This window comes from Lissotriton vulgaris, chromosome 1_1 (assembly GCF_964263255.1).
Source record: "Lissotriton vulgaris chromosome 1_1, aLisVul1.2, whole genome shotgun sequence".
NCBI classification, from domain to species: Eukaryota; Metazoa; Chordata; class Amphibia; order Caudata; family Salamandridae; genus Lissotriton; species Lissotriton vulgaris.
The window spans coordinates 1,567,731,783-1,567,757,894 of record NC_141685.1 but is presented as its reverse complement, the minus strand read 5'-3'; the positions used below and the strand labels follow the sequence as shown (position 1 = coordinate 1,567,757,894).

The 26,112-nt window shown below is 44.0% G+C and overlaps 1 protein-coding gene across 2 annotated transcripts in view; it reads left to right on the top strand.

The window, feature by feature from the left end:
- The window catches only part of OSBPL8 (oxysterol binding protein like 8), a 1,216,063-nt gene that overhangs the window by 266,188 nt on the left and 923,763 nt on the right, over nt 1-26,112 (top strand). For both annotated transcript variants that reach the window (XM_086918072.1, XM_086918071.1), the window contains exon 3: nt 24,386-24,482. In XM_086918072.1, coding sequence (XP_086774198.1) covers nt 24,441-24,482 — 42 coding nt within the window. In that variant the 5' untranslated portion in view covers nt 24,386-24,440. The remainder of the gene's footprint in view (nt 1-24,385; nt 24,483-26,112) is intronic.

The window sequence follows — 26,112 nt, the reverse complement described above, 5'->3', positions numbered from 1 at the left end:
TGCCTCACCTCCCCTTTGGTTAGTTATTAACTAGTTTGTCCCAGAATTCTACTCTGGGTTAAACATCCTATGTTGTTCCTGTTGAGACTTGTGTATGCTGTCTTATATGTCAATGTGGCTGTATCTTTCACATACCTGCACCCAGTGTGTGGGCTCCTTAATAAAGAGATATTTCTTACAACGGAATCGCTTCCACTTTCTTCATATTGTACACAATGGACTAGAGCCTACAGCTGATGCCCTGTTGGTAAACTTAGTCGAATCCTGCGTTTGGCCATCTCTTCCTGTTGCCTGCCTCCTACCTACTTTACAGTTCAGCACTTTGCCTCGTCTTGCGCTGCTGTCTCCAACAAGACATCTTTTGGTTGTCTGCTAGAATAGATATTACTATGGAACACATTATGCACTAGGTTCATGCCAGTGGCCGCATGCTGACTGGCTTTTAGAACACTACATCATTGGAATGCATCATTCGTGCTATACAGTTATTGACCTTGGTCTATTATTCGATGGTTTTCGGGTTTACTTATTGTGCGTCTCTCCGCGCTTTTTGCCTTGCAATGCCCTTGCCTTCTTTCAGCTTCTTCTTTACCATGTTCACCCAGCAGCTTTGCTGTGCACATTTAAGGATCCAGTGTCCCTGTGCTAGGGTCACATTAATAAGTATGCTAATCATTTTTATACTATTATTCACTCCTAAAACTTGGAGATTGTTTGATCAGAGGTGGCACATGTTTTACAGCCATGTAATATAAACTTTAATGATCTACTGGCTGTAGATGGAAATTCCTTTTTCACTGAACGTTTTGGGTTCTAAAGGCAAGGAAATGTTCTCCCATCCACACCAATCCGATCTGCCTCAATGAGTGAATGCTGCGAATTATGATTGTTACACAGAGGCTTTAGACATGGTAAAGACATGTTAAAGACCCACTTTATGGACGAGTCTCCCATTGTTATGGAGAGGTTTAATTTCGATACACTCCACCAGTTGGTTAACTAACCCATTGACTCGTGTTGCTACTTTGAGGGTTTTAGTAGCCAATTGTGGTTTTGCACCATTACTGATAAATACATTAGCAATCAAATTATTTTCAAATGTTTCATTGAAAAGAAATCTAAGAGTAGTTATTCAGGCATCCCAAGCCAACTCTCTCTCAGACTATTGATCCTGCCAATCTCTTCATTGAAGGCTTTGGATCAATCGGGGAATGTGGAGGAACCTTCTGTTATAGCAAAACAATGTTGATATGTACAAACAGGAATTTAGGCCAGTTTAACGACTTTGGACATTTTTCTTTAGGTTGATCTAATGAAAACCCAGTTAAACACACGGAAGATACCTAAGGTCTTAGTTGACTTGAATTGCTGATTGGAACCTGTATAGTATCCCACGTAAATGATAATACCAAGAGGTTATTAAAGAAAAGGACATTAAAGAAAAGGACACAGGAGAAAGTAAGTCGAGAAATAAAGTTCAGAATATAGAACTGGAAGATATACCCATCAGCCCACTCAATAGTGGAACTTCGTCATCTGGGTTTTCACGTTGGAAAATGGTGTCCAAACAGCTCCTCCTCAAGAAAAACCCGAGGCTAGCTGTTCTTGGACCCAATGGTTGAACCCTCAACCAGAGAAGATGACAGTCTATAGGCTGAAGGGGCAAAGTTGCAGTGCTCAGAAATTGTGAAAAAATGAAAAGGAAAGAAAAATAATCCAGGTGATTAAAAATACCTATCTTGATGTCATGAAGAAACTTTATTAGGTCTGTCCATCAAGGCGGTATGATTAAAAGCAGAGTGATAATAGCATGCAAGGAATTGCTATTCACCATAAATGTTATCTGGTCAACATGTTTCAGCCTTTATAGGCTTTCTTCAGGACCTATGATGCACTACTGCGACACTTACCACGTGCTGTGATTAACAATCTACAGTCATTATCCAATTCTCTGTGTGAATTGGTGTACCTTCTCCCAAATATTAGGGAGGAAGAGCCTCACCTCACCTGGCACCCGCTCAGGATAAAGGAGTAAAGGAGGCCACGCACTCTCCGTCGTTGCCTCGGTTTTGAAGCTGAGCCGAGGGAGGTCCTGGTGAGGTGAGGCTCTTCCTCCCTAATATTTGCATGCTATTATCACTCTGCTTTTAATCATACCACCTTGATGGACAAACCTAATAAAGTTTCTTCAATGGTAAAAACCAGGACTGGGGATCCAGTACTGATTCAGGGACTTCAGAGCAAGCTAGTGTACAACAGAAGAAGTCAGGAACGAGACTGGGGAAAAAAAAAAAGAAAAAGCAAAGGAGACATAGAAATGGGGAGACCACGGAACAAGGCAGCAGTGCGGAGCTCAGATGGGACAGTTTGTGACTCCATCAGACTGCACCATTCGCTCAGGCGGCAACCTCTCGGCCATGGGAGATCTGGGCAGCGAGAACTCTGGAATTCCTAGAGGTAGAGAAGAACCCACCCTCGTGGAAGTCCTACAGTCAATCCAAGGACTTCCAAGAAGAGGTAAAACTGGACCATCGCAAAAACCGACAAGCCACACAAAAATTGCAGGGCGCAATTAGGAAAGTGGGTCGTACCTGTACTCAAATTGCTAACTGAATGTCGTCTGTCGAAGTGCGCACTGAGAGCTTGAAGAACGATGTCTCCTCATTAATGGAACAAGGAGATGCAAATGAATGCACAGTCAAGGATCTAATGGCAAAAGTTGAGGAGCAGCAGAACAGATTGCGACAGAACAATCTCCGCATTCTTGGTGTTCCAGTAGTAGTAGAGGGGAGCAATCCTCGGACCTATATAATCTCACTTTTTAAAGGAGCATTTCCCGAGCTGCAATCTTGGGATTGGGCAAGGAGATTCAACAGGCGCACTGCTTCCCGCTATTGCTATCTAAACGATCTACGACTCCAGCGCAATACCCCTGCGCATTCTTGATATATTTTGGCAACTTTCTTTTACGCCAGGCACTTATTGATTTAGCGCGACCCACAAACAAAAGAGTTTAATGGTGTTACCTTTTTTAGCAGGCCTGACTTCGCCCATGCCACAGTGCTGTGATGATGGAGGTTGAGGCAGCTATTTGCTCCCTTTCAGCAAATAGGGGCAACGGTCTATTTGCAGAACCCTGCACGTTTAAAAATTGTCCTCAACCGAGTTACACGTAGCTTTATCTCTGAAGTGCAAGCTCAAGTCTATTTGAAAGAAGTCACAGAAACGAAAAGAGACAGGTCAAAGGTTTAAATTCCTAGACATTTATAGATACTATGATTGTTTTTACACTAATGCATACTGGTTGAACTGGGTATTTTTCATCTTGCAACTACACTGCTAGGGTGGATAGCCTGGGGAAGGGGCTGGGCAGGGGAGGGGCACGGGGTTCTGATTGTGCGGATGTCCACAGCCTGGTCCTTGGTGAACCAGGTTGCCCACATGGGTGGTGGAGGGTGGGGGATGGGACCCATTTGGGTTGGAGTAGGGTGGGGGAAGGGGTTGGCATGGAAGGAGTTGACTCAAATTTTTGGTTTTCTCTATTTGTTTATTTATATGGCTGGAGTTTGGTAAATTGTTAATGAGTAATTTACGCATAGCAACAATTAATGTCTGTGGACTTAACGACCCAAGGAAACATCAGAATACTGCGGCGGCTCTCCGGCTACTTAAGGCCGATATTTTATGTTTACAAGAAACGCATATAGAGAGAACACAGATTAATCTTTTAGATTCACTTGGTTATATAGTAGTAGGAGCCACATCACAAGGTGCTAGGGTCCGGGGGTGGCAGTATTATCCGCAAAGCGTTAAATTCAATTAAAACGGACACTAGTTGATCAGCATGGGAGGTGGGTCATTGTGGAATGTCAAAGGGAAAATGGGGATTCACTTAAGATATGCTCCTTATATGGTAGTACAGCAGATGATCCAGCAATTTTTGATTTTATGAATAATGAATTGGCTAAGTGCCCACTTCCACTAATCATGTGTGGTGACCTTAATATAAATTTGCCTGCTAACAAGAATATAGTTTTAGACAAAGATTGGAGTTACTGAGGGCGAAAACCGAAGGTTTTTAAAGCCTTGAGGACATTGTTCAGAACAGGCACTTATGGATATTTGGCATGCAAAACACCACACTGATGCTGGCCATACTTTTTATTCATTTCCACATTATAGGCTTGTAAGATTAGATTTCGATTTTTGTGTTCGCGGCCCACTCAATTCTTCAATTATGTTCAATTGAAAAGACTCCACGTATTATCTCAGATAACAACCCTTTAGTGGTGGAGATAAAGGGGGTCAGAGGTGGTATTAGTGAGCTATCTAACTGGACTTTTGAAGGATCCCTTCTCTTAAATAACAATTATTGTAAACATATGAAGCACTGGATACCACAATTTATCAAGGATAATTTAGGGAGCACAGGGATCAAAATTGTCTGGAATGCTCTAAAAGCTGCAATTAGGGGAGAAACATTGAGCTTTTCGCATACCCTAAATAGGGATAAGCAACAACCTCTGAATAACCTGCAAGCCCAACTCTCAGTTGCAGAGGAGAAATTAATTACTGTTATTAGAGATGGTAAGGAGCCAGCAGAAGCACTTGCCAAAATAATGTCAACAAAATCATTAGTATTAGAGCAAATGGCTAAAAAAGCTGCAGACAGATTAACAACCTGGGGGAAGGAAGCATACGAATGCAGCGAGCAGGTCGGGCACCATCTTGCGTTTAGAGCGAGGCCAAAAACCATTAGGAATGTCATTACAGAAATCAAAGATGCTACTCAAAAAATAATTGCAGACCCCGAGGGCATTCAGAATGTATTTCTTGCTTACTATCAAAACTTATATCAGGAAACTAACATGGCACAGATACACGACATTCACATATATCTCAACCAGATTCCAGTGGTACGGTTTGGGCAAGATGACCGGGAGCTGCTTGATGAGCCTCCTCAATGGATTGATGCCTTAATATGTATGAATAGTCTTCCCAATGGCAAAGCAACAGGACTCGATAATATCCCTGTGGAATTTTATAAAAAGTTTTCTGTTGAATTAAAATAGGTTATGCTTCCTTTGCTCAACCATGTATTTAAGGGGGGAAACTACCAGAATCATGGTCTCAAGCTAAAAATTATTCTTCTGAAAAAGCATAAATCTCCTGTGGAACCAGCCTCCTATCGTCCCAGTACGCTAATTAATACTGACAGCAACATTTATTCTAAAATGTTAGCTGTTCGTCTAGCTGGGGTTATACACGAAATGATATCACCACGGACCTAATTAGGAGAGCTATAACATTGTTTGATGCTGCCCATATATCAAAAGACCCAATAGCACTTATTTTATTAGATGTGGAAAAGGCCTTTGACAGGGTTTCCTGGTCCTTTTTATGAGAGACCCTGTCAAGGGCTGAGATTGGGCAGAGATTGATACAGGCTTTCAGAATGCTATATGTTCAGCCTACCGCAAAAGTACTTATAAATGGCATGCTGACTGACATGTTTAAAACCACCAGAGGCAACCGTCAGGGATGCCAGAGTTCACCACTCTTGTTTGCTTTATACATAGATCCTTTTTATGACTGTTTGAAATTAATCAAAAAATTAGCCCCATTGTTTATCATGGCTGGGAAACAAAAGTTCTTGCCTATGTCGGTGACCTAGCTCTAGTAACAACTAATCCCAGAATATCGATGGTTGAGCTAGAAAAAGAGGCAGAAAGATTTGGATGCTTATCGGGATATTCTCTTAACAAAACAAAAACCAAGATTATCTGTAAGAACGTCAACATGGGCGATGATATACGCCAGGTAGAAAAGGCTACATATTAGGGAGCGGACATTTTGGCCAGTGTCGATCAGATGGTTGATTGTAACGTAGACCCCTTGATTAATAACACCAAACTTGAACTAATCCGACTTCATAACCTGCATCTCTCAATTATTGGTAGATGTAATTTAATTAAGATGCTCTTTTTCCCTAAATTTTTGTATCTTATAAGAGCAATTCCGTTCGAGTTTAGCACCACATGTTTGAAAAAGATTGAAGACTTATTCTCGCGATTTATATGGGCCTATGAAAAACCTTAAGAGCTTATAGGTTTCTTTCCCTATTAAGGGAGAGGGGGGAGGGGTGGCACTTCCAAATATAAAAACTTTATTGTTGGACAACAACTATTCTTTATAATTTATTTAACTTTTTCTTAATTTATTTTTTTTAACAGAACTGCGGATAATCACCTGGATTATACACTGACCCGAATAGAATTTATAATGGGTAGAGATGCATGGGGATGGATTTGGAGATTTTTGAACGACTCATTACAAGAAAGTTCGCTTTAAGGCACTTATTGTTGGGTTTAAACCTGAAATCGATGCGTAAATTGTTAGGACTGGGTCGGCTGAACTATTATACTCCAATTAACAATAATCCTAATTTGCCAGAAATTTTTAATGACTTAATAATTAAAAAATGATATGACAAAGGCCTGTCGAAACTTGGAGACTTCTATTTCCTATCTGAGATATTTGAAATTCTTAAAGGAAGGTTCCAATTGGATTGAGGAGATTTCTATAAGTATTTACAAGTACATGATTTTTTTTAGGAAAAAATGTGGCGGACCAGCAGGATTTATAAGCAATATTTTAATAGATAACTTGGGAAAGAAACAGTTAACTATTTGATTTTTTTTTACAATTCTATAAACCTGCTAATGCCGGATGATCTGACACTGCTTGCTAGGAAGTGGGAAGAGGAAATTGATATTTCGGAAGACTTCTTTCTCCACTCAACTGTATTCGCACAAAGTTTGTTAATCCCGGCGCGGCTACAAGCCCAATACTACAAATCCGGCTTCTCGCTGTATTACACCCCAAAAAGGATTGCGAAATGGGGGACAGGGAAGGGGACCCTTTGCCCTCGATGCTCACTGTATCAGGCAGATCTTAGTCACATGTTCGCTTCATGTAGTAAACTAAGTAGCCTGAAACAGGAGATTGCTAACTTTATAAAAGAATTGCTTGGGAGGGCCCTTGATCTCTCACCCTCCCTGATCTGCCTTGGGGTGGATAAGGAGACCCGAGGGAAACCGGGGGAGCAATTGATCTTTATTTGCATGGCAATATATCGGCTATGTCTAGCTTCAGCTTGGTTAGATCCATCCCCACCAGGATATCATCAATGGCTAGAACGTTTAGTATCAAACTATAACTTTGAAAAAGCTATCTATGGGAATAGAGGTATGTATGCCTGAAGGAAAGGTCTAAGGATATGAGAACCATTGGCTGAATGGCTCGGTAGGTGAAATATTTTAACTTAATTTAATTTATCGAGTCAGACCTGTTAACGATAACTGCATATAATTTCATGTTCAACCCCGGGGAGGGGTGGGTCCGAGGGGGGTTAAACTAATAGAAAATGTGTGCATGTTGTATAGCGGGAGTTCTAATTTATACCTATTGTATTAATACATGGTCTAATAAATGTATGTCTGTAATACGAAATTCTAACAGTAATCATGCACTAATAAAAAAATGTAAAAAAAGAAAATGTGGCTTTGGTTATTTTTGTTGGTCGAAGTCTATCAGAATGTGGATTGTGGCAGGCATGATGCATGTGTGGATGTGATTAAAAAATACACAGGAGTTTCAGTTGGTGAGAGTACTTATAAAAGATGTTCCCGGCTCCCAAAAATAAGGAAGGTACGATGACGTTGGGTGTTGATGAAGAGTTCTTTAAGCCACATAATTGCATCATTACCATTGACAATAACAGTTTAGAGGTAATGACTGACTGGCTCTCCTTTTACTATTGTGTAACATAAGTATTTTTATGAACATTTTGTTGCTACATAACTACAACCTGATGATCTTAAACTGGTTATGGGATGAAGAAAATGTACATGTTGAGGTATTGTATTATCACTATTGGGTTTCGAGATGGACAGTTTTTGGGTAACGTCTGTGTGACCATTGATTAACAGTATGCATGAGGGTAGTGTGAACAGGGTGCGATGGGCCTTTTACTTAATTCGAATACTAAGATCCCAGTCTGGATATGCAGGATTTGCGGGATGCCTATTTTGTGAAATGAGAATCATGAATTTTTGTTGAATAAACAATAGCAGGTATTTTACAATGAACTTGTGAACGTAAAGGGTTTCACACACAATAGTGTTTTAAAGCAAAAAGCTAACCCAGCTAAACTGAGACATGTTCCAATGAGTTCAGGATCAGAGCTATCCAACATGTTATGTGAGAGTATGGTGTGATTGAATCAGTTGATGTCTCAGAGTGGTTGACACTGATTTTCTATTCGTTTTTTTTTTAAACGGGTTTACTCGGGTTGTGTGTAAACCTTTGCTCTGAGAGCAGTCAAATCATGGTGGACTGTCGCCCTCTGCCATGCATTGCTCGTTTGTTTCCTCGAATTGCTGATTCTCTTCTTTTTTCTACTCTGGATTTAAAATGACCTATTACCAGATAGAGTTCACTAAACATTCCTCATAACTTATCACCACCATCATAGCGGAAGGAGTTTTCAGGTATATCAGGATGCCATTTGTTTTGGCTTCCACTGCTTCATTGTTCAAAAATCTAATGCATGTTTTGTTTGGGGCCATCGAGGATGTGCTAGTGCTAGCTTTCCAGGATGATACCATGCTGATTGCATTGTGAAGCATAATTCAGTTTTTGACAGTGTTTTGGGTTTTTTGTGTGATAGAGGAATGACTCTTCAACCAGAAAACGGTAAATTTGTTTAAGAATGTGAAGCACTTGGGGCTCAAGATCACTGCTGAAGGGATTTCTTCCACAGATCATTTGTTAAGGGCCGTCAAGGAAGTATCCAAATACTTTGCTCCGAACCAGTTCATATCTTTTCTTGGTCTTTGTTACTTTTACTCTTTTTGTTGAGAATGTTTCCTTTGTTGCAGCTCCTATTGGGGGTTTCCTGAAAGGAGTACATTTGGTTGCAGGAACAGGAGTTTCAAAATGTAAAGATTGCCATTGTTAAGGCCTTTACCCGTGCTCCACTTTCTGACTCCAAAAACAGCATTATTACTATTGATAGGATTGTATTAATAATGGATGCTGTTCTTACCCAGCTCGATGGGCCAAAAAAGTAATAGTTGCTTCTGCCCACAGGGTTTTGTCTCGGGGGGGGGGGGGGGGGGGGGGGGGGGGGGAAAGTTAATTACTATTTTAGATACTATGTTTGGGGATAGTCTCATCATCTGAACTGACCATAAACCTCTCATCTCATTTTAAATAGCAATGGAACTGGCAAAGGCTCTTCTTGTTTGATTAGGTTGTTAGCCAAATTGAATCAATCAATCAGATTTGTAGAGCGCTACTTGTCACCCATGAGGGTATCCAGGAGCTGCATGTATGAAAAAAAGTTTAACGGTAAAATATATACCTGGTCCTTCAATGTAAGAGCAGGTTGCCTGTCGTGTTTACCAGTACAGGGTAAGCAGGGTGGCTTGTTCAGTGATGAGGATGAATATGGGATGGCTTCACGTTGCTGTGTTTTTGGTTGATGCGCAACATGTTATTAGTAAGGAGGCTTGGGTCGTGCATCACTGGAGGTTGACACTTTAGAAAAGGTACGTACATTTGCTCTCTTTGAATGGACCAGAGATTAAAGTGTTTTGGAAAGTCAGGAATGAAGTGAGTCATCAAGTTGATTTGGTAATGACGGCTTCTTGTTGTGTGCCTTCTAAGTTAGTTTGACCTCCGATCATTTCATAGGCATGTAATGGCCATTTTGTATATTCTTATGCAAACAAAATCGGGATGCTTACATGGATGATCAGGTTTCCATTTTTGTAAAAGATCTGCAAGCAATGATCTGATCTGGATTTAAAGATTTGAAAAAATCTACTTCAGAGGTAGCATTTCATAATTTTCCATTTGCACCCTTGAAGGAGCCTGTAACTCCTACAATTTCAGTGCCCCAAACTGAGGTAAGAGTGGAATGCTTGGAGTAATGCACAGTGTGTGTTTTACATGGCCCTTATGTGTCACATCAACTGTGTGTCCATGGTATGTTAACCCTCTAAGCATAGATGTCCTCCTTTGACTTTTTTTATCCGCTCACTTTGAGAGGATTTTTAAACGGCACTAGGATCATATTTAATGACCAATTGCACTCCTAGAGGTAAAACGGTGGTTCAGTCATTTGCCCCCTGAAGTAGATATGATCTGAGAGAAGAACCTCACCTTTAGAGACACTTTAATTTGAGAGAACATTCATCAGTTTCTCTTTATCAGGAGACACCTCGGTGCCATGTCGATAAAATATCGAGAACGTCTTCACACTGGGACATGGCTTTATGCATTATGATGACCAGATCTGTTTAGCTTTGCTTTCAGTTACAAAGGTGGCCATTTATTTTCTGCCAAGAAATTTGTTGCAAACTTCATTAAATCAGCAGAAATTGAGGACATAGAAAAAGTGCCAATAAATTTAGTGTCCTACATCCAGCTGAAATGACGGGCTTTATTGACTCAAAAAAGCCACAACAAACCGTTCAACAGTGTACACAAGACTGCACTTCTCTATGCTTAATCCTATTTTTTTTCACATGAGTACAGCTAGTGTTGGAAAAGAAAAAAATGGTGAGGAATTTTATCCCAACCTACTTTACATGCCGATCAGAATTAAATAGATGACAGATGTAGGTATGCTTTTGTAGCTGAGGCTGATCCCTTACTCATGAGGGAATTTGATTTTGCACCTTTAATAACGTTGCCAGTCCCCCATGACAAATGTGCACTAAACTTGGCAGTTAGAATACTCCAAAGAACATCTAAGCGTGTGCCAAATTTGGTACAGTTGATTTAAAGGGTTTAAAGTTATAATGATAAATCTCACCTCATTTTTCTCACCCTGTGATAAAATGCCATTTACCATAATGAAATGTTTATGTGCACATGGCTCCTCAACTGCTGAACAAATAGTTCCCAGATTTGATTGTACAGCAGCCTTTACATCATCCAGGACTTTTCTTGGGTAGGTGAACATCCATTAAGCTGATTTGGAGACCAAATTCGTGGAGCGTTTAGTGCCCATGTCAAACTATGTATATTTTCACAATTATTCATAGTTTCACAGATGTCTGACTATAATAACGCAGCATGCATGTTCACTGGTTACTCAAAAAGGGTTTTCCTACCAATGTTTGAAACCGGTCAGGAACATCATACATCCACTAACCCACCTCATATATGCACGCAACCATCATCAGACACCAACACACCCACCATGCTCCCGCACAACCGTCATATACTCAACATACCCAAAACCCATGATCATATGGGTTATATATGATGGGCTATACCTGATCCTCGCGGCGTGGACCTCAACCCACCGCCTGCAATTCAGTGGAGGTGGGGAGGGTGGGGGTGTGATAGTCTACACCTGGACTACGGTCCCTCTGTGGACAGTAATATTGGCCCACTCGTGGCCCCCTTGTGTGCTGAACTGCGAACTTGTTGCACCTCAAAGGGGCTCTACTGCATTTAATGGCATGGACCGTGCCTGTCTTTCCTTTATTTTCCCATGAGAGGCATAGCACTCATTGCTTTGGCACTAGGCCTCCCCTCCTTTCACTTACATCCCCTTCACAATGCTCCCTCTGTCCACTCTAAGGCCACACCAAGACTGTATTAATCTGAACATTACAGGCCTGTAGTCTGCCTGGCCTTCAGGCCCGCAGTCTGCCTGGCATTCAGGCCCAAGATCACCACCCGTGGGTGCAACAAAACCCTGAAGACCAGGCTGAAAGCAAGAATCCCCAGTGATGGCAAAAAGATCATGGTGTGTAAATAGGTAATATATATTGGAGGAACCACAACACTTCAACTTTTCTTAAAATGTAACTTCGAGTGAATTTGCAATTTGTGTATTTGCAACTCGAACCACTAGTATCTGTAGTAAACGTATGTACTTACTACTATTCTTATGTGAATTTGGAGTTTACCTGTATATCTCTTTTCCTTGAGTGAATCTGCAACTTAAATATATGCAACTCTAACCACTGGTATCTGTAGTAGACTTTTGTACTTACTACCATTCTTACGTGAATTTAGAGTTCTTCGGTTTTTATCTTTTATGTACTCTGAAGTCCTTACGTAATGCAGCTGGTCCTATTGTAAAGCGCTCTGACACCTTCGGGAAAAGTTCCCACTATATAAAAACGTAATAAATAAATATGTTTGCACACAACCCACTTCATTCACCAGCATGCATACCGTTATTCTAGAACCTAGCCACTTTCATACACGATACCCGATCATCAAACGTCTACACAACCACCATGTTATGGCCGCACACTCACCCCCATACGGACACAACCACATCTCAAGCAATATCATATGTCCACATATCCACATATGTCCACCAACATACACCAGTACCAACATACCGACCACCATATGTTCTCAAACCATGCCAACATAAGCACCTTGTTTTGTCCGACAGGGCACATCGTATGCCAAACACATCAGCCATCATTCTCCTCCACCAGCTGTCCTATGCCAACATGCCCATTTGTCATACGGAAGCACACCCACTTATTTGTGCTAACAAACCTATCACGTATGTCTACACAATCAACATTGTATGCCAAAAAGCCCACTGTAAAATGCCAATGCCCACCTAGACAGGATTCCACCCCACTATCTTATAGCAACACACCCTGTATCATACAGATCGACCCACTGTAGTGTGACAACAAACCCACTATCATATATGAGGTACACCCACAATTATGTATCTGCACAACAACTAGTATGTGTCTAAACATGATATATCAATCAGACAATCACACAGCCATGTTTATACTCCCATGGATATACTTTATACACTCGCCATCCGATGCCAACACTATCCACAACCATTGCACAATCACCAGTATTATATCTGCCCAAACACCAGTATACGCCCACCCACATCCGATCAGTCAACCACAGATCAATGTTCATACGCCCACTAACAAATGTCCTGTAGGGGGGCGTGGCTAGCGGCCGAGTAAAATGGCTGCTGACTAAAGGAGCTCTGGTGAAGCCGTAGCCTTCTACACCGATCCGGACATTTATCCGCAACACAACGTACCCCAGGGACTCGTGCTGAGGCCCGGGACCGAGCGGCAGCTGCAGAAGCAATTCTGGTCAGAATCCGACACCGGAATCGTGCACAACGACGAGCGACCGTCAGCGGCCTACGGACCACGCTGTCGCCGGGGACTGGATTACAGGGTGCATCCGGCGCAGGGCATAACGATGGCGGCAGTCTAAGGGACGCAGAGGCGGCGCCGGAAACACATCGGAGCGAGGTAGAAGAAGGCACGGTCTAACACAAACGCCGGAGAAATCGCTGGAGCCCGGAGCCTCGGAGATGGAGGAGAAAGCAGTGAGGTGAGGTCTGCCAGCTGCAGTAAAGCCGGGGACTGGACTGACTGAGAACCGCTGAGGCCTACTCGGACCAAAGACGCGGAGACCCACACCCCAGTAGCAACAGGGAGTGGCAGTACCTGCGCCAACTGGAGGAACTGGTATACACCCCTCCCCCCCCCTACCTACATGACTGCACGGTGGGAGATCCCTGCGCCTGCCGGCGGTGGGGATTCCAAAGGCACACATGGCATGGCCCACACGCTGAAGGCAGTTGATTGAACAGCCGAGCACGGTCACTACAATTGGGCTCAGTGACCAGCAATTAATCTGGGCAGAGACAGATCTGGACGAACGACGGCCCTCCTCCCCACCTATTACTTGCCAAACTCAACCCCTGGGGGACGCACGATTTCAGATGAGGGGCCCTGAGTACATCGCCGGACTGAAGGTGCTGGTCAGCCCGAGAACAACGCAGTGCCTCATAGCAGGGTACCCCACCGAACGTCGAAGGCATCATGTCGGGCAGGGGCCCACGGACTCAGGCCACGCAATCTAAACTAGACTAATATGCCTATGGAAAAGACTTTCCGCCATTTCTGGAATGAAGAGATTCCATGGAGAAGGTCCCCGGAGGCGACTGCTCCAAAAAAGTGACGTTGGAAGATATAATGGCAGCCCTTACAAGTCTCCAGACCACGGTGGGTTCCATCTCCACAGACGTCTCCCTATTAAGAGCGGATTTCCAGAAAATGACAGCCCGTGTCACGGAAGTCGAGCAGGTCACCAAAGCTCTGGTGACCAACACTACTGCCCTGCGAAAAACAGTATCACGGCTCGAAACCGAGAATAAAGCGTTGGCTGAGAAGCTGGACGATGAAGAAGGGCGCTCTCGTAGAAACAACGTCCGAATTCTCGGAATTCCGGAGAGTGAAGGGAACCCGGCAATAGACCTCTATGTGGAGGACCTTATAAAGATCCAGCCACAACCAAAGGGACGATCTACCTTCTTCTCAGTAGAAAGAGCCCACAGAGTGCCGGGGGGAAGGCCCAAGCCGGGGGCACCCCAGACCAGTGCTTACCCGCTTGTTTAACCTTCGCGATCAGGACGCCATATTACAAACGGCCAGAGTGGCCCCACCGATCCGAATCCAGAACTCGGCAGTATCTTTCTTTCCAGACTACACGACGGCGGTCTCCAGGCGCTGCCGTAGTTTTCTAGAAGTTAAAAAAGAATTACGAGCCAAAGACCTGCCTTACGCAATGCTATTCTCGCAAAACCGTGGCGGAGGGCAAATCGTGTTTTTTGAGACACCGGAGGAGGCGCACGACTGGCGCCGAACGGATGGACTGCGACGCGGGAATAAAGGCCCGCGCCACCGAGGCGAGAGAGAAGACACAGACGATCAGGATCAACGGCGACCGGACGAGGACTGTTTACAACACACCCAAAATGAAGACCTCGGTCAAGGATAACGCTGGCGACTTGGAAAAGAACTGCTAAATCAAAGCACGAACACGGACGAAATGCATATATGCCGATTCTGGACACTGGCCTGATGCAGTCTATGGGGGGACGGGAAGGACTGCACTTCTCATTGGACCTCTTACTCCCTTCACGCAAGTGCAATGTTCGGGGTTGGGATTGAGCGCTCTAAGTTGGGGAGGCGGGCAGTTCGAAGTCTATTGGGCAGGGAGGCAGGGTGGGAGGGAGAGACACAGGGTTGGGTTGCATGGGTTTTGAGTTTCTTGGTTCTAGTTTGTAATGGCAATGACGGAATGGCATCGTAATCTCTCGCTGCTATGCTTACACATTATGCGGATGAGGTAAAATACACACCCCCTGACTACCGAACGTGCGCACATCACACGGACGGATTAATGTTTTTGCTCCCCCAATACCTTACACATGGTGACACCAACCCCAGTTGAGAACGCGTCAGAGCAGCCCACTTGTGTTCCAGTGACCCCACTAACACTTCTTACCTGGAACGTTCACGGTTTGGGAGATAAGATAAAGAGGGGCCTGGTACTGCAGGCCCTCAAGCGTCAGACGCCCACGCTGGCCCTCTTACAGGAAACCCATATCACTGGCACTGCATATTAGCGGTAGATAGGTGGGGATACAAGATGGTGCATTCTGAGTTCTCATCTGGCTCTAGAGGGGTCAGCATGTTGATCCGGAAAAATGCCTCCTTCATAATACATCACACAAAAAGAGATGACCAGGGGAGATTTGCGGCCCTTCAGGGTCAGTGGGAGGGCAGGCCAGTAAATGTGGTGTCGGTCTATATCCCCCCGGCTCTGCATGCGGTGGCATTACCAGCCCTTGGGGAATTTCTGCTTGCACTGCCGGAGGGTGATCTGATAATTGTGGGGGATTTTAATGCCACGATGGATAGTAACTTGGATAGACACCCAGTGAGGTCACACACACCAGGCACCTCCCGCCTGCAAGGTTTCACAGAGGCCCTTGGGCTTATTGATGTCTGGAGGCACCACCACAATACAACACGACAATACACCTTTCGCTCGAACGCACACAATAGCCTATCCAGAATAGATTACTTCCTGACCTCCGCAAACAGCCTGCAGAGTGTCGACGACATAATGATAAAATCCAGAGCCTCTCAGATCACTCGCCAATTCTGTTGACATTCTTGCATCATCACGAGACCCGTAGACTACTCTACCCTAAACGCCCGGGCTACCTACAGGTTCCGAAAATCCGAAAAGAGCTCCGCAAAACCACGAAGTACTTTTTCGAGGAAAACACTGCTTCTGTTGGCTTCCCCGCTACTCTGTGAGAAGCTTATATGACCGTACTAAGGGGACAGGCAATAGTGACGATTGTAGGGCATAAACGTGAAAAAACAGCGAGAGCTGTTAGACCTTGAATTGGAACTGCATGAAGCCGAGACACACCACGCAGCAGACCCCACGCCAATATCTTCACATACACTAAGCCTTAAGCAACAACAATATAGGGACCATTACAAAGAAATGGCCTCCGCACAGCTCATGTCCCCTAGCCACAGATTATACGACGTTGGGGATAAAGCTGGGAAACTCCTCGCCTGGCTGGAAAGACGGGAACAGGGAGCTAAGGGAATAGCACAAATACGGATGGTGGACGGGCAGCTCACAATTGATCCGCGAGACATCATACATACAATGGCAGGGCACTTCCGGACAATTTACACGTCTATAGCCAACATCACAGAGGAGGAAGCTGCAAATACCATTAAAGATTTAGGGCCAGATGTAGGTAAATCATATTTACCGACTCTGAAATACCGAATTTCACTGATTCGGTATTTCAGAGTCGGTAAATATGAAGGGGGAGATGTAGGTATTTCCAGATGTGGAAATACCGAATCGTTAGAATTCGGTATTTACCGAATCGGTATTCCCTATTGATTCCTATGGGCTGTGAAGCCCATAGGAATGAATGGGAAATACCGATTCGGTAATTACCGAATCGGTAAATACAGACTTTTGCAAGGGTGCAGGGGGCGTCACTTTGACACCCTCTGGCACCCCAAAAATAGGCATGTGCGCCATGTGGCACACAGACATGCCCTAAGGGCATGTCTGTCTGTCACATGGCTAGGTGTGGATGCACACAAGTGCATGCACACCTGAATTCGGTATTTTAACACCCAATTGGATTGGGTGTTAAAATACCGAATTTGTAGGGCCTTTGGGACTCAGAAGAGTCCCACCTACATCTGAGATTTACCGAATCGGTAAAAATACCGATTCGGTATTTTACAGAATCAGTAAATTTACCGATTCTGTAAAATAATGCCCCTACATACCATTTCTGAAATACCGGTCGGTAACGGCCGAAAATACCGATTTTCGGCCGTTATTGACCGACCTACATCTGGCCCTTAGTTATGCCCAAGCTAACCCCAGAGGCCGCCCTGGAACTAGAGGCCGACCTCATGGAGGAGGAACTGCAAACCGTGATTCGATCACTGCAGTCGGGCAAAGCAATTGGACCGAATGGGGTCCCAATTGAGTGATATAAACATATGACGGGCATCGTTACTCCCCACCTATTGCGAATGTATATGGACAGCTTAAATAGGGGAGAATTGCCACCTGACCAGCGATTGGCCGCGAGTGGCGATAGTGGCGATCCCAAAACCCAGGAAACCCCAGACTGAATGCACCTCATATCGCCCAATTTCACTCCTCAATGCAGAGGTTAAGATACTCGCTAAGGTACTGCCCAGCAGGCTAACACCTCACCTCCCACACCTAATTCACTCAGACCAATCCGGCTTTATGCCGGACAGAAACACAGCCTTAAACCTCAGACGCCTGCATGGGCTAATGGCTACGATCCCAGCCCTGCAGGAAATGGCGGTGGTGATCTCTCTGGACGCGAAGATGGCCTTTGATATGGTTGAATGGAATTTCCTCTTCGCAGTCCTTCACCATTTGGGTTTTGAACCCAAGTTCTGTGCATGAATCCGCCTCTTGTATATCAGACCCTTGGCATGCGTGACGGCCAACGGCCATCTCTCGGATAACATACCACTAGCTAGAGGGACGCGCCAGGGGTGCCCACTATCGCCGATACTTTTTGCATTAGCGCTGTAGCCCCTGGCGGCGAGGATCAGGGGAGAAGGCATTCAATGGAAAGACGGGTGGGAAGACAGTATCTCACTCTACGCAGATGACATCTTGGTGTACTTGTCTAATCCTGAGCATTCCTTGCAAGTCCTCCTTCAGATTTGTGATAACTTCGGGAAAGTGTCGGGATACACCATTAACTGGTCCAAATCCATTATGTAGGTGTTACATGGCCCCATACCCCGTATTCCAGTTGACTGCCCACTTCTGGTGGCACATGACTTGTTTAAGTATCTTGGCTTTCATGTAACACCTAATCCTGCAGATTTCTTTGACAAAAATCTGCCGCCCCCACTGGAGCGTTTGAGGAGAGATGTGACACATTGGGAATCACTCCCCTTAACATTGCTGGGGAAGGCTGCATTGTTCAAAATGATGGCCCTGTCTCGATTTTTATTCGTCTTTGAGAACCCGCCACTTCGAGTGCCTCTGAAATATTTTAAGCAAATAGCGGCTCAGGTGTCCACGCTGCTATAGGGCAATAAGCAGGCACGAATTGCCCAGGCGAAGCTACACAGGGGTGGTACGATGGAGGAGTGGCGCTCCCTAATCTGAAACTGTATTATTGGGCGGCGCACCTTAAAGTTATTAATCAATGGATACACGCCTCCCAGAATGATCCAGCGTATCAGTCAGACAGGTTCCAGCTGGGCACGGGGAATATACTGGCGGCTCTCTACAACAAAGGCCAGATTCCAAAGCTAATTGGTCCCACAAAACACAGTCATGATATGGCACACAGTGCAGACGCGGTTGGGATGGAAGGGAGTCATTACACGACTCACCCCCCCTTTGGGACACCAAAAGACTAGGGCAACTGAGAAGTAGCAAGGGCTTTGACCAATGGGACAACATAGGCATCTCTACGGTGGGCGACCTATGGGACAAAGGGACGGTAATCCCATTTGCTCAACTCAGACAGCAATATGACCTTGCACCTTCTGAAGCTTTTCATTATGCACAGATTAAAAATGCACTATTAGCGGTACTACCCCCGGATACTGACGTCCCCGAGGCCTCTCCGTTAGAGGACAGGTTTCTCACTGACTACATGCAAAAGCGGGCCACATCCTTCACATATCGCAAACAGATAAACAATTTACCAGACCCGACAGTCGCCCTCCGAGAGAAATGGGTGACGGACGTGGGGGAGTTGGACGATACAGAGTGGCAGGAGGCATTGTCCTCCCCCAAAGAGGTGGGCATACCCTCACGACTTAGGCTGGTACAGCTCAAAATATTACACCCCACATATCATACCAGGCGCAATCTATAAAAAATGGACAGAGCGCAGGATCCATATTGTTTGAGAGGGTGTGGGGAGGAGGGGTCCTTTTTTCACACATTGTGGTACTTCCCTGTGATAGCCGATTATTGGAAAAAGATCTTACGAACATTGTCACAGACGGTGGGGACATCACTGATACCTGAACCACGCAGATGCCTGCTAAATGTGTGGGAACCCAATGATTTAACGCGCCCTGCGCAAACATGGGCCACTATGGGCCTAATGCTGGCTAAGCTTAACATGGCGCAGAAATGGGGAGCGGTGGAGAGGCCATCGCTGATGAATTGGTGTAAGGACATGGACATGGCTATGATGGCAGAAAAAACAGTATTCGATAATCGGAAATGTCCCTGAAAATGGAACAAAATATGAGGACCATGGAACAAATATAGGAGGGACATATGTGAGCCACCACCGGAGTGGGAAGATGACAGTTCCGAAGATGAGGATTAATGTAAATAGGGGGAGTGGGTTTAAAGGAAGGTCTGATGTGTTGCCAGCAATTGCTCAAATTTGTATAAGCATTGGAACGATATGGAAATGATGGGTATATATATGCACTGTAACTTATGTTATTGTACGACCTGACCTTATTACCAAAGTTATTAATGAAAACAAAAAAAAGAATTAAAGAAAAAAGTCTTGTAGCAAATCTTCCTTTTCTGCCTGGTTAACTCAGATTTTGTTGTCTCTTCCTGTATCCTTTTTTGCTGATTGTAGGACTCTGTGCATTTTAGTACCTGTCTCTATTGAGCTCTAATGTATGTATAAGACATACAAGACATACTTCATGTAGACTTCTTACAATATTGCCTTGCTGTCTTAATCATCTTTGGAACCATAAGCAGTACTCTTTGATAAATCATTCTTTTTTATTTACATCATTTCACCATATTGTGCCTAAAAATATATTTCATATCTAGGAGTCATTGTATTTTATTTTTAGATACTTTATTGTGCATTTTTTAGGTGTTTGGACCAAGCATTCCCTTGTATTTTGTGTCATCTTTTAGTACTTGATTTATTTTCCAACCATAATTTTTTAAGGTACATTATTATTTTTTGTTACCCAAATTTAGATTACCAATGCCAGTATCGAGAAAAGATAAGTACTCATAGAATTTATGTATGTGTTTTAGTTAGGTGTTTGGATTAGGATTTCCTTGTATTTTGTCCGTAGGAGGACAGAATAAGGCTGAAACGCATCAACAGTATAACCAAGAGCGGTTCCATCTTGTAAAATGAAGAACTGTGTGATTCCATCATAACAAGATATGACTATAAAGCAATATATTTTGCAATGCTCAATATGGTGACAGTGTGTGAATAATATGGTGACAGTATGTGAATAAAATGAAGAATGAGATATCCAAGAATACTGGTTATGGTTGTGAAAGAATGTCAAGGCAATATTTGGAATAGTCTACATTGGGTATGTCTCAGATATAAATTGTATTTCTGTAGCGACTGTTAGCGCTATTTTTTGCAAAAACCAGAACAGTTCATCCCTATAGAGAACCTTGTTTAAAACAGTGTGCTTTGGCATGGACAGTTATGTCATGTGTGGGTTGCAATGCATATTTACAGCATATGTGACAAAATATATTTTGCCGGGACCAACACTGTGCTCCAGCTAGGCTGCAGTTTAATTGTGCTGCAGTAACACGTGGCAGGTAAAATGCATTTGCCATGTTGGAAAAGCCTCTTTTTATATATTCATAATCCACCCCTAAAGTGTGCCTTTGAAGCCCACAGGGCAGAGTGTTAATATATAAAAGCAGATAACATCACATTTTGGGGTTATTGTGCCCTTACAATGAAATAAAACCTAAAAGCAATTTCACTGTGTAGCCATGCTACTTTTCCATAATTGGGCTTGATGGCCTTAAAATCAGTATTTCCACCTCCATTGAGGAAAGAGCTCGAAAAATGTTTCAAAGTTCTTTCCTGCTTACTTTTTCAAAACTCAGTGTAATGGCCTACTCTGATTTGTAATAACTTACGCAAGAAAAATAACTTTCTAAAAAATGTACTTTGGGATGCCTGAGCCACAAGTAGCTTAAAGCAAGTTCTGTCACTCATCACAAATCCAGAGTTTGAATATACAGGTAGGAAGAGTTCATTGCTCTGGCTTAGAGGACAATGGCTTGCCTTTGGGCACAGGAATTGCCAATGGGTTTTAACGTTTGAGCACATAGCAGTTTTAGCTGTTGGAGTGTACAGAAAGTGTACAAAAACTGGGCAGCTTTAACACTACCTCTTTTAACTTCGCGCTGCCAGGAATGGATTCACCAAGTCCTTCACCATCCTAGAGAATTGGGCTCCAGCTGCAGTAGGAGGGCAAAAAAAGTTTTGACCTTGTAAGGTAGGGAAGTGGTCAAGAAACTGAAGACATGCCAGCTTGCTGACAGGTGGGGCCTGCCATATTGACACAGGGAAATTTTACAGTAAGGCAAAGAGCAAGTGCTGCCCAATGAGGTGGGGAGGGGGACTGTAAGAAATGGTTAGGAGTAGGTAGTTTGTTTTCTCCTGTCACTTGCTAGTGCACAGTATACATCTGGCACCTCAAATACTACCTCTTCAGAATATTCCCGGAACTAGGAAGACTCCATTTAAATAAGGTTCTGCTAGAAGAAAAGTGCTTGCACCAAGACTTTAGGATTACTGAATTCTGTTGGCACCTAGGAACTGTAACTGCACTTCAAGGGTTCAGTAGTTTGCCACCTGATTCAGGGACACACAAAGCCTAAGGATGTCTGACTGCAAGAAGGTCCAGCTGACTAAAGAGTACTAGACCTTGCAGGAGCCTGTCCGGTGAGAAACCTGGTGCCCACAAGCCTGCTCTGAGGAGCTAGGGGATGCAGGACTGGTCGTTTGAGACTAAATCTGACTTTAAAACATTTGACTGAGATAACCTACTTGGTGTATTCATCCCCCGCTGTATTGCGTTTGGCCTGAAATTGTTCCTAGGTCCTGATCTGTGAAGAACTACTGTTTTTCCATGGGTCTTTACTTTTTTTTAGGTGCTTTGTACCTTTAAAACTTTACAAATTCATGACTCCGATTCCCGTGAACCTGTTATGATGATCCTAGTATATTTTGGCCTATTATGTGCTTCTCTCTTTTTATAACTTGGTTTGGGAATTTTATTGTGTTGTGTTCTTTACTTTTAACTTGTTCATACTGCTTAAACTTAGCATGCACTTCTCTGGGGATTGCCTGCTGATTGTGCCATAGCTACTTGGGGTTGAACAGAGATTCGCTCCCAACAGCGTTTTGACCTAACAAGAGTGGGTTCCTTGAGTTAGATATGGGGTAATTAATCAATGAGGGGAGAACCGCTACTAACATGTACATACACCTACCATCAAAAGCCCACACAGGCACCATCATAACCCAACACACCTACCGTTGGACATCCAAACACGCGCCTTAGTGCATGTAAGCACTACTCCTATACCCCTACTACCATTACAATATACCAATGAACTCCTAATAGTTCTCCCACTTTTATCAGTGCTATATCCTGACCCCTCACGAACTTATTCACGTCATTGTGCATCTTTTTTCAAACTTAAATAATGAATAGCTCAAATTAATCTAATTTTTAGCGTTCTTAAGTGATAACCGGTGGGAATGGAGATTGACCATGTATGGCAGGGGTAATAACCTGAGGTACAGGTTGTACCTAAATGTCTGAATTTCGTGACTTTTTAGTTTTTATGAGTAACCGCTGTTAACATAACTTACTTTGAACCTTGTTTTTTTGTTGGGGGATACATATGTCTATATATAACCATTGTTGGCTCACCTCACTGATGTTATGCATTTAAATTTGTTACCATCTCATTGCAGAGAAAAATACCTTCCTATACATGCAAGACCCCATTAGTGCACTGGTATGTCACAGATGCATTTAATCTGTTGCACTCTGTGGTTAAATATCTTTGGTTAAAACATCCACAAATAAAAAAATACAGCCAGGCACAAATCATGCGTGCTTATTCACCAAGAGTAGTGAATTCTTAATTACGACAGGGCCACTGGAAAAATTCAATGCTGCTCTGGTGCCGTTTTCCTCTTTATTATGGATTTGCTGTATTTGCCACATATTCCATCATCTGTTGCATAATTTTCACATTTTAACAAAACATTAGTTCTAGCTCAGACGAATCAAAACTTACTAAAGAAGCATTGGCGTGGTGTGTGTCGGACAGGGAATATCCTGTCCAGAGGTTTACTGGTCACCCTTAAGTACAGTATTGCTATGTTTGGGTGTTAAACTGGTACTAATGAGGTGAAACCTTTACTAGAGCAAAGTTAACATTGGGCACAAATGACAAAAGAATGAACTCCTGTTATCACAAAATGTGCCATGTTGTTGTTCTGCTACATGTCATGACTGAATCATAATAGAACCTTTTCGTGAGCTAGGAGGTGGAAACCATCTCGGAACTTTGTGTCCTTCACTTCCAGTATAGAGTCAGAATGCAAAACCTTTAAAGAAATGATAAACTGAGAAGATAACTTGTGTGGTTGAACTGTATTTTTGTTTGTGGAACTTTGAAACTGGAGTAGTAACCCAGAGCCCCCTCACCCCTAGTGACTGAATGATGTGGTCCTGAGGAACTCCCTGACTCAGCGCCTCCCATCCCTACCCTAGAAATGGAAGCGCCTAGAAACATCCTAAGTGGCCAGTATGAATTGCTATTTGAAATGCTGGATGTTTACGTGTGTAACTTAGGCCTAGCTGCACAGAGCAGCATTAATCTCCCACTGCACGCAGAGGATTGCTTCCCAAATAAATCTCGGCCGCCACGATGATGTTTGATGGGGGAGTTTGAGAGCAGCAGATGTTTTATCAGCCGGCAGCAGCAGGCGCGCTCGCCGCGAGCGGAGAGGGGAGGCCCTGGCGCTTCCTGTGACGAGGCCGTCTGAGGCAGGCTGGCCTGCTGGGAGGTTATTTCCAGTCTGAGTGTGCGCGCTGCCTGCTGCACGGCGCATCCCGATCTTCCTGACACCCGTGCCTCTCTCTCTCTCTTCCAGGGGTCCGCGCGCGCAGGATGGCAGGGCTCTAGCGGGTGAGCACAGCCGCGAGGACATGGAGGCGGCCGCCGTGGAAGCCGAGGCGGACAGAACTTCGGTGAGTTACTGCCAAAGTCTACGGGGCGACTGACGCATTGCAATGTGTGTTGTGTGTATCCGAACAGCGCTTGATGCTGGACACCGTGCTGGTCCATGTTGCGGTATCGACTAGTGTAGTGTGTGAAGGCGAGTTGTGTGGGTACCAGTGCAGTCCTCTCAGAGCCTGTCTCTGCAACCACTTCCAGCTGTGAGTGATCAAACGTTCTATTTTTATAGCTGTCAGTCGTTTCTGTGATCCCGGGGCAGGCTGGCAGCAGAAGGTCTGGGAACAGGGGCGCGTGCCCACAACTGGTCCAAAACGGACAGACCCCTGTTGTCACAGCGTGCGCCACATGTGGCGTGAGCTCGCCCACGACATTGTTCATCGCTTCTATGCCAGTGCCTACTTGAGTTAAACATGCCAGCCAGGCTTCGCTAGAGGCATGTGTTATGGGTTGAATATGAGATTAATTTATGCACGCTTTCGAAAACCATTGACACGAAATGATTTTGACATGGGCAGCAAATAAAAATACTTTAAAAGTAAATGGTTTTAAGGTCCTGCCAGTCCGCAAAGCGTGTGACATTAGGGTATCGAGATAGGAGAGTTGGTGTGTAGCTTTGTGCCTCTATCACATGATGCCCATTTATTAAAATAATACAATGTTTTCATGTAATCCCTGCGTTGTGGCAGCTTGACACTTAACTAGAGGAAACGATCTAAATGGGAGCAGGCAGTGCACGCGTGTTGTCTTGGGACAGTTGAGGAACACACACTCATACATTTGAAACAAAGTACACAGATCGAAATGAAATAGCAGAAAAGGGAAGCGATTCACATGTAAACACATATCCATATACTAGTACGCGCGCACATAACACCCCATCCCCCCCCCCCCCAACACATTTGGCTGATATACGCAAATCCTCTTTCTTAACATTTGCTTATGTGTGTTCTGAGACAATAGCAGTTGATGGTTTTTGCCCACTTGGGAGTGGTGCTCCCGGTTCACTAAAGCGAAACTGAAACACGTCAGTAGTATGACGGGCGGCCACCATTATGCAACCAGAAGAGAACAGGAATGTTATTTTATTCCTTTTAATTTTCCGCACTGGTGGATCGTATCAAAGTAAAACACACATTTGAGGAAAGGCATCGGGTAGAATTCAACACAGTTGTTTATCAGCGTGGATGGATGAAATGTAATTTGTCTGCCGCATTTCTCCTGGATACTTTTCTGCAGAAGTGGTCACCATAGTAGTTTGACAAAAAAAAGTAATTACCAGATAAAATATAATTTGCTTGGAAGTCTGAGATTCTCTCTGGCTCATCGTGTTATCAGATGTGCAGGCCTTCAGAAGCCAGTACTAATGACTCCTTTTTCCTACACACTCGGATCACAGTTTGGTGGCCCTATAAATGGAAGGTGCTTGCATCTTACCCAACTCAGTGGTGCTGCAATTCTGGATCTCTGGATGTTAACTGGGCGGCCTTGCCAGGGATGGAACTTGTGTCCAGCATGCTGCAGACAAGGTATGCATCATAGACACTTCATTCTTTACCTTCAGTTATAGGATGATATCCCGCCTGCCAAACGTCGAGGTTCACAGGCAGAGGAGGGTTAGTATTTGACAATTACATTTCTGTC